The sequence below is a fragment of the Barbatula barbatula genome (assembly GCF_947034865.1).
Source record: "Barbatula barbatula genome assembly, chromosome: 9".
Taxonomy (NCBI): Eukaryota; Metazoa; Chordata; class Actinopteri; order Cypriniformes; family Nemacheilidae; genus Barbatula; species Barbatula barbatula.
In genome coordinates this window covers 7,077,681-7,086,647 of record NC_136772.1, presented here as the reverse complement: position 1 = coordinate 7,086,647, position 8,967 = coordinate 7,077,681, and the positions used below count along the sequence as shown (strand labels likewise).

The window sequence follows — 8,967 nt, the reverse complement described above, 5'->3', positions numbered from 1 at the left end:
GTTAAAAGGCAAATAAAAACAAAATAAAACCATAGAATAGAACTGCGCATGCGTATCCCTCACATGACAGTTGCGTTGTCTTCTGCGGTTACGTACTAAACAAATCTGACCAAACAGAGAAACAATTCGCACAGCGGTCGCTTAAAAGGACATCATACGTGCGGACATAAAACAACAGATACCCTTTTAAGCCTGTTTACGCTGGGATTTGCATAGTCTGCCATCCGCTGTTATTGTGTCGACTGTGTTTTGATTCACTTTGCCAAGAAACATGATCCTCATCAGCCGCAAACAAAACATGCCCGCCGAAGCGATGTTTAGCCTGCTGTTAGGTAATTTTGTATTTATCAACAATATGTATCAATTATGCAATATTGCACGGCGCGCCTATTTGATCTAGATGTGTTATTGTATTCATTGATATTAATTAACGGGTCTTTGTTATTATTAGGGCTGACGCTTTATTTTTTATTATCGTTATTAATTTAACGTGTCTTTTATTATAATTCTTACATTATTTGTTAATCCTGTGACGCCTTTATCAAACTAGGCCTGGTTTGTTTTAAGAATTTAATTTACATCTGGGAGAAAATGTTATTAACAGATTGACTTGCAAAGCTAAGCTATGGTTAATATGGATACCCTTGCTTTTTCTGACTTACCCCATTCTATATCTTTAACCTAAAGTATTAGTGGCACAGCTCTACAGTCTTTGAAATATTGCTGATGTCATCATTACAGCGGTGTCTATACATCGGTGTTTCACCAATGAAGTTCCACCTACCATGACTGCTTCTGCAACCAGCCCTCCTCCGGTGACCCCTGGCCCTCCTGAGCGGGGCAACTACAATGTCACCAATGCCACTGGCACTGTCTGTCTCTTGGCACGAATGGGCCTGCAGCTCAACATCAGCTATCTTTCAAGCTCTAATGGAAAGGTAGTTGCACACTTAAAATGCATCTTGCATGTGCCAAATGTTTATTTTGCTTAAAGGGTAAGTTCATCCAAGAAAGAATATTGTCGTCTGTACTTACCCCTTTGGGGGAAAGACAAGATTTTACATTTCAGTCTCTTCCTGACACAAAGCTATTTTAACTATTTGACTTTTGTTGTATAGCACATACATCTTATAAATTATTTTGGGTTTTTTTCTGCCTGGTGATCTCTTTGATATGTTTTCATGATCAAAGTTGCCTAAACATTCTGCTAATCTTGTGTTAATGGGGAAAATATCCTCTTGTCTTCCATGGGTAACGAAAAGTTACAGCAGTGCCGGTATATGACACAATTTACATTTTTGGGTGAACTCTTCCTAGAATTTTTATGTTTTTTACATAAAAACTAGTTTATTTTTAGTTTATAAATAGCATTTGCATTATCAATTGTAAAATGCTTTGAGAAGCTACATATTTATTCAGAGATTTGCATGTTTTAAAACCCATCATGGTCATTATTTGTTAATCTAATTTAAATGTGAATATTCCTTGCTGCTCAGAGAGTTCAGGAAGTTATGAACCTGCATCCTAACATAACTAAGACCTCTGGATCCTGTGAGCCTGACAATGCAACGCTCATACTCACTGAAAACAACATTACTTTGACGTTCATTTTCACTTTGGTAAGTTTGAAATTCCTCCTGTTATGTTCACAGTGCCTTCTTTTATAAGTCCCCTCATCATAACACAAGGAATGTTCTTTTTAACATTTTAGAATTCCACATTGAACAAATACCACCTTAGTGGTTTGGAGCTGTCAGCTGCATTACCAAACATGTCAAGTAAGTCAAAGTAACCCATGTATGTTGGAAATAATAGTCTGTAGTGAGGTAGGTGGGACGAGAGCCAGGTTTCGAGGCCGGTGTGATAAGGAGAGTGATAAGGAGAGTCAGCTGTACGCGCACCGGTCTCTTATCACGGACGAGATCTGGAGCATAAGAGGACGAGTGACAGGGTGTCAGTGAGAGAGGACCAGGCCTGGCTTTTAGTTATGGTTTGTGTGTGTCGCCGGCAGTCGTCCGTGAGAGGGGTGCCGGCTGTCTATTTACGTTTTTATTCATTTATTATAAGTTGTTTTATGTTAGCTGGTTCCTGCCTCCTTCCTTCCTTTTATTGAAGTGTGTTACAGTGGTGCCAAAACCCGGGAGTTAGGAGAGACATTCTATCGGGGAGTCCTCGCCGCCGAGTGGCCTCGGGCAGCGCGGACGAGAGACGATCGCCAGCGGCTGCCCGAAGCGGTGGTTCTAGAGCAGAGGAGACCTCCCCGGCAAGTACCTGGGTCGGGGCGGGATGGCTACTTCCCCAGAGGGAACGGGGCAGAGCCTGCCTCGTCAGCCCAAGAGGGGACGAGCGTGGGGCGGGGGAGCCGAGAGCGGCCACTGCCTGCCGGAGCCTGAGTCCGTCCGCCCGAGGGGGAGGAGCCTGGAGGGGTCATCCCCTGCCAGAGGCCAGGGCCTGCATTCGTCTGCACAAGGGGGAGGACCAGGGGACGGGGGGCCCACTACTGTTTCCCTACCAGAGGAGCCACCGCCAGCCACCAGGGGGCCCATGGTCTAGCGCCCAGGGCCACCGCAAGGCACCGCGAAGGAGAGTACCCCAGCTGGTTATGGACCAAGCGGCAGCATGTTGGGGAACCGGACTAGAATTTGTTTTCTTTTTCCTCTCTCCTCTCTCATTCCGGTCGCACAAAGTGCTCCCGTCTCCAATCTCTCGTCTCTTCGGTGCATACCCCCATGGGGTTAGATCCGCCGAGGCTGGGCGGCACCCCCGGCCTGTGAGGGGTGATGGGGTTATGGGGTTGTTGTGAGGTAGGCAGGATGAGAGCCGGAATTCGAGCCCAGCTTTACGTGCACTGGTCTCGTATCATGGAGGAGATCGGGAGCATAAGAGGACGAGCGACCGGACCGTCAGTGAGAGAAGACCAGGCCTGGCTTTAGTTATGGTTTGTGTGTGTTGCCGGCAGTTGCCCGTGAAGGGGCTGCTGGCTGTCTATTTACGTTTTTAATTATTAATTAAAAGTTGTTTTATGTTCGCCAGTTCCCGCCTCCTTCCTTCCTTTTATTGAACTGTGTTACATAGACATTCATTGTTCAATCAAATACGTGAAGTACCTTTTATTATTCACAGAGACGCTTTTTGTGAGCAACACCAGTCTGAATTACTGGGTGGGAACCCTTGGCAACTCCTTCATGTGCCGTAAGGAACAGACCCTGAACGTCACGCAGGATTTCTCGCTCAACACCTTCGAGCTGCAAGTGCAACCTTTTGGTGTCAGTGGAGACTTTGGATCAGGTACGTTTTTTCTTTATTACACTTTCCTAGAACAAATTTATCTTTATATTTTAAGGTAAGAATGTGTCTTTCAGAACTAATGCATAAACTACAGTATGACTGTTTTTGGACATGTCCTATGAAAAATATTTGTATATGATCTCTTAGTAGATAGATAGGGAAATGAAAAATGGCACAGATTTTCTTCTTTGTTATGATGCTTGCATTACAAAGATATTTTACTAATCAATCCTGCTATCCAAAGTACATTTTTAACATAAGATTTTAATACATATGCTTTTAAATTTAAATATCCTTATTAATGAAAAATGTAAAAGATATCAACAATAATTGTAAGACCCATGCAATACCACCATGGACCCCTGTTGAAGATCCTTACATTGTCCTTAGTTTAGATCTTGATATACTGATATTAAATAGTCAATTAACATTTATTGTTTTGCTTAACACGTTCTAATTTTTTTTCTGTTCCCTCTTGCTGCTGTAGCTGTGGAGTGTGCGCTTGATGAGGATGATATGTTGATTCCCATCATTGTGGGAGCTGCTCTGGCTGTTCTAGTGCTCATAGTGATCCTGGCCTACCTCATCGGCCGGAACAGAAGCCACGCTGGCTACCAGACCATCTAAACCCTTTTTCTTAAAGCTAGGACATGCAGGTGCCACCAATTTCTCCTCTAAGATGGACTAAACTCTATTCTACTACTACAACTATAGCACTAAAAAAACTACAGCTATGTAGTTTAACCTGCCCTGCCCCCTGCTGGTGTCTCACTGCCACTACTGAGGTGGACCTGCATTTCCTGGACTTCGTTGCATTATGCTAAGTGTGGAGAATATAGTGTAAAATAATACATTCATACTCGCTTAAAGGAATAGTTCACTTTCAAAAATATATTTTTTGTCATTTATTCACCCTCTTGTCATTTCAAACCTGTATGACTACACAAAAGATGATATTTTGAAAAATATTGGGGATAGAAAATCATTGATCCCCTTGGTTTTGTGTCCATATAATCGAAGTCAATGTGGACAGACGGTTTTTGGTTAGCAACATTTTTCTTCTAATGTGTTTTGCAGAAGAAAATCTCAGGTTAAAAATGACGACAGGGTGAGTAAATGATGACAGAATTTTCATTTTGAAGGCAAACTATTCCTTTAAGGTGCAGGGCGAGTTCTAATGTGTGTTTGAAGCTCTAGGTCATCCTAAAATGTTTGTTTACATGACCCATATTAGGCTGATCAGTATACGGTCTGGTCTTTATTACTGAGGCTTAATACGGGTCTTAGAAAATATACAATCTGTATGTGGTACCTCATATGCTTCATTTGAAGTCATATGTTTATTTAAATAGGAGGATTTAGGGAATTTGTTGCAAATGTTGTAAAAGGGACTACATATTTAACACTTTTCTGATTGTGATATCCGACTACTTTGTGATTTGAGCTATTCTTGTTTAGGGAGAACATACTGAGATTCACCAGATAAAAGTTGTGAACAAAGCCTTAAATTTAGAGTCTGATGTTAATACATTTTAAAGAGAAGTTCCAGAGTGCAGAAATCTGAGATACAAACAGTTTGTTAAATTAAGGGAATGTCTATTCTAGCATAGAAAATCCTTCGGTACCTTCCAAGAGTTCCTTCTCTCTCATTTTACATATCAAAGATGTAAAAATGATGTAGTCTGCTTGCTTCATTTTAGCATTTATTGAATTTGCACTCATTAACAAGAATTAAAAAGGAAATACTATTCTGTGAAGGATGAAATATTATGGTATTGCACTACTGGGAGGAACTTAGATAACTTAGATTATTATAGAACCCAGGTTAAACTGTTACGAATGCAAAGTGCACTGAATGCTTATTATGCCTCCAAAAATATGGGTGATATATAGAGGGGCCTGTAAATTAAACTACTGCATGAATGGAGTTTATGTGGATATTGAAGTGTTGCCTTCGATTGCTTAAACTTTCATATTGTTTTTGGGGAATGCAAGTCTAAGTTTCTAAATAAAAAAATAAAAATCTGGTTGCATCTTTGTGTGAACAAACCACCCAGAAAACACTGCTATATCAATAATATAGAACATGGAAATTGTCTTTATTTAGTTAAGCGTTATTTATATCTAAATAATTAATATTCCTTTATTCCAACAAAACAAACAATTTAATTTACCTTTACAAAAACAGCCGTGGAACAAATTAAGACACCATTCCAAATTTTTATTTGATCAGCATTTCTAGATGTATTGTGGCAATTCCATTGAATTTCAACAAAATCAAATCTCAGAAGTGAAAAAATCATCCAACAGCAATGCGAAATACGGACAGCATGACATGAAAACTGATAAAACTCCAGGTTATCACATAAAAAATGTTTTTGAATTTTACCTAAATACATCTACAAATATTACCGTTGTATTTCGTAAATATGAATATAAGCATTATTTGAAGTCTGAAAAAATACAGAGCATCTTTTGTTATTTTGACCTGCATTTTATGCTGTATTTTTATGTATTTTCTGCAAATACATGTGAATAGAAATAATCTTTAAATTTGAAATTTAGGAGAAATATTGTTAGTAGTTCACAGAATGAAACAAATGTATATTTCTTTCAGATCAATTCTGAATTAGTAAATTCAGAACAAACAAAAATGGTCTCAAAGTTTTCCGCAACTCTTTTTTTTCGTAAGCATACACAAAATAGTGACTTTAGTTAAAAAAATCTGCACTTTAAATAGTAGTTTTTAACTCAAATAGTCATAATTATGTAATTCTGTCTTGAACTATACATACATGTGACACATGTTTACAGAATCAGATTTTTTTTGCTGTTGTAATGCGATTTCTACACACCTCCCTGAGTTTACTGATTGTTGCCATAGAGAGACCTCCTGGCTCCATAAAGATTTTCTGACATTGGACAAATAAAGTTCAATAATAATTTAGTTCAAACATTTGATCATATATGCTTCACAAGTATGATTTTAGCTTCTGTATCAATACATGCCACATAATTTACCTGCATGAAGCCATGGCAGTCCTTCACAAACTCCCCGTGGGTGATCTGTTTAAATCGTTCACATATTTCCGGGAGACTCTGAGCCTGAGAGATGAGGTTCTGGTGGTGATGGATTAGTGTCAAAGCCACACGGAACAAGATCTTGGATCCCTCGTAGAACAGGCAGTCCCATATTCTAAGCACTGTCTAAAAACACCATTGATGATTAATGATTTCAATACTCAATTAACACAGACTACTAACATTACCTCATAAGACTGACAACCGCTCATCAAAAGCAAGCACTGATTTCCTTTTACAAGATACTAATAACCTTGTGATGTTCTCACCTCAACTGGAAGGATGTCGATGTAAAGGCAGATGAACCATCTTGAGACCACCAGGGTCCACATTACATTGTGCTGATTCATAACCTCCCAGACGGTAGGAACTTTTAACCTGAGAAGCTCTCCAAGCACCTCTTGATCCATTTGAAGGCCCAGCATATTTGGTGTGTAATAATCTAAAAACAACAACATGAACATGAAACAAGTTAAATAATGGAGATATGAAGAATTTATATTAATCCCAAGCAAATAAAAATGTTTTTGAATAACCGATCATGATGAATCATTAAGAATAAAACCAATTTTGGCTGATTATAGTGACTTTAGTGGTTTTCAATCTTCTGCTATTTACCTAGTATGCTCACAAATGTTTTTCGTAAACCAAAATGTTGTGGGTGAAAGACATTAATGTTTTTGTCATAGTATAAACTTTATTTAACAACAACAGAAGTCTAATTTATACATGAGGGTCTACATTAAGATCTGTGTATTAAAGGATATGTTTTTATTTAACTTCATTTACAAGCGTTTGACCAGCAGATGGCATTACCATTTGGTGTTTTTCCACTTTAAAATGTTATTCTTTAGTTAAGCAAACAATTAATTTGGTGATAGAAGAAATAGAGAGTGATCTTCTTTTTTTTGCTTTTCTTTCACAAGCCAGTGATTTCAAGGTCCTTTGAAGACCATTTTATTCTAGGAGGTGGTTATACATTAGTAGTTAAAACAAGACTAACCTGGCAGGATCTTGCCAAGTAAAGCATCCATTAACCAGAAAGACTTCTCCTCATCTTTGGTGATAATGAGGAGGTATCCAGCAACAAAGTTCATTCCCTTAAATGTTAACAAGAAGTACTAGTTCAGATGGTATATAGTGTTTAGTGTTGATTTACTAAAGGCAGACAGGCACAGCAGGTTTTAGTCATAATATTGACAAGGTAAACAATACCAAATTACAGCAGTCTTAGAATGTAATACTTCCTCATTTGTCACAGCTAACAATTCATATCTTTGCACTACAATAGCTTGATTTAATTCTACACAGTGGGAAGTTCAAGCATCCTGTATTCATCTGACATTTCAGTCACAATGTGATAAAATAGTCAAACTAATACCTGACAGTACCCAACATCCTTATTGTGATGTCCATATGCTAGAAGTACATTAAACAAGGCTTTTTGTAAACATGGCTGGGAAGATTCACAGAACTGAATGTTGTCAGGGAAGGTTCTGTGTATATCTGAAAAGAAAACACTTTACATTCTTGGTTTCCAATATGATGAATCAGGATTCAAGCAGGATCATAAAACAAGAAACATAATACCCCATGGTTCCATGAGATGAACAAAACTTACCAGCACGAACAGCACCTTCTACCTCAGGATCATGTTGAGCCTTTAATAAAGAGTGATAATGGCCCGGATTTCTCCCCATCTGATCATGGGCTCCACTGGCTGCCATCCACATCTGAGCCCGATGTTCACAAGGAACTCCCTTCCTCACATATCGCTTCACTGCAAAGCAAAATTGACGTATTCATGTAAAAATATAAGTTAGCCTTTATTTCAAATTAAAGAAAAAATCAGTCGGTAGGGTTAAATTGGTGAGTGCATTTGTGAATAGACATGCCTTTCAGAGTCTTCTCTACATTACCAGTGCCCTGCAAAAGTTTAGACCACTTCTTTGATCTTCTGGTAAGAACAGTTAAATGCTCATTGGACTCGTGTTCCTCTGATCTCTGGAATCCATATCGGTCTACCCTACAGACGTTTATTAAGATGTCTATTAAATTAGATGTTAGCGGGTAGGATAAGAAGAATAAAAGGCAAAATTATACCACAAGATTACGAAGTCATTTTCAGTGTCGCTATTGCGCATATGTCACCTGACGCACAGGTGATTTGCACATCCCCATATCAAAGGAAGTCTTTTCTAAAAACATAACTATCGTCGAAATAATAAACGTGCATTCTTACCGCAGATATGCGCTTTTAGAGGTAACGGGCGTGCTTTGATCATTAAGGTGTATCTCCATTTTCGAAAGGTGCTTCTCTTCCAACGGGTCGGATTCTTGACAACTGTGATCCGTTCACATAAACTCCACCCCCACATTGTCCAGTCTACTGCTAAACCATATCGCTAACGCTAGTATATTGCAATATTATACCGTTTCAATAAAAGTATTAATATTAGATAAACGTTGTTGCTTTTGCTCTAATAAAGCGACGATTGGATGGTTGGAACGAGGACTATCAAAAGGGACTAACAGCACTGTCAGGCAATCTTTATTACATGAGAGTTAACATTTTGTTTATCAATTTTGCAATATTCA

The 8,967-nt window shown here is 38.7% G+C and overlaps 2 protein-coding genes across 2 annotated transcripts; one reads left to right on the top strand and one right to left on the bottom strand.

Moving 5' to 3' along the window:
* The first annotated feature begins 41 nt into the window (after positions 1–41).
* Positions 42–5,331, top strand: lamp1b (lysosomal associated membrane protein 1b). Its single transcript, XM_079464711.1, has 6 exons — positions 42–332; positions 742–938; positions 1,497–1,619; positions 1,712–1,778; positions 3,124–3,288; positions 3,776–5,331. The coding sequence occupies exons 1-6, from the start codon at positions 272–274 to the stop codon at positions 3,913–3,915; spliced, it is 753 nt and encodes a 250-aa protein (XP_079320837.1). The 5' UTR covers positions 42–271; the 3' UTR covers positions 3,916–5,331.
* A 30-nt stretch (positions 5,332–5,361) lies between these two features.
* On the bottom strand, positions 5,362–8,709 carry grtp1b (growth hormone regulated TBC protein 1b). The gene is made up of 8 exons (XM_079464886.1): positions 8,612–8,709; positions 8,265–8,395; positions 7,991–8,149; positions 7,751–7,875; positions 7,373–7,469; positions 6,639–6,811; positions 6,310–6,495; positions 5,362–6,200 (listed from the first exon to the last, which is right to left on the bottom strand). Exons 1-8 carry the CDS (start codon positions 8,668–8,670, stop codon positions 6,105–6,107), a joined length of 1,026 nt encoding a protein of 341 aa, XP_079321012.1. The 5' UTR covers positions 8,671–8,709; the 3' UTR covers positions 5,362–6,104.
* Between the last annotated feature and the right edge of the window lie 258 nt (positions 8,710–8,967).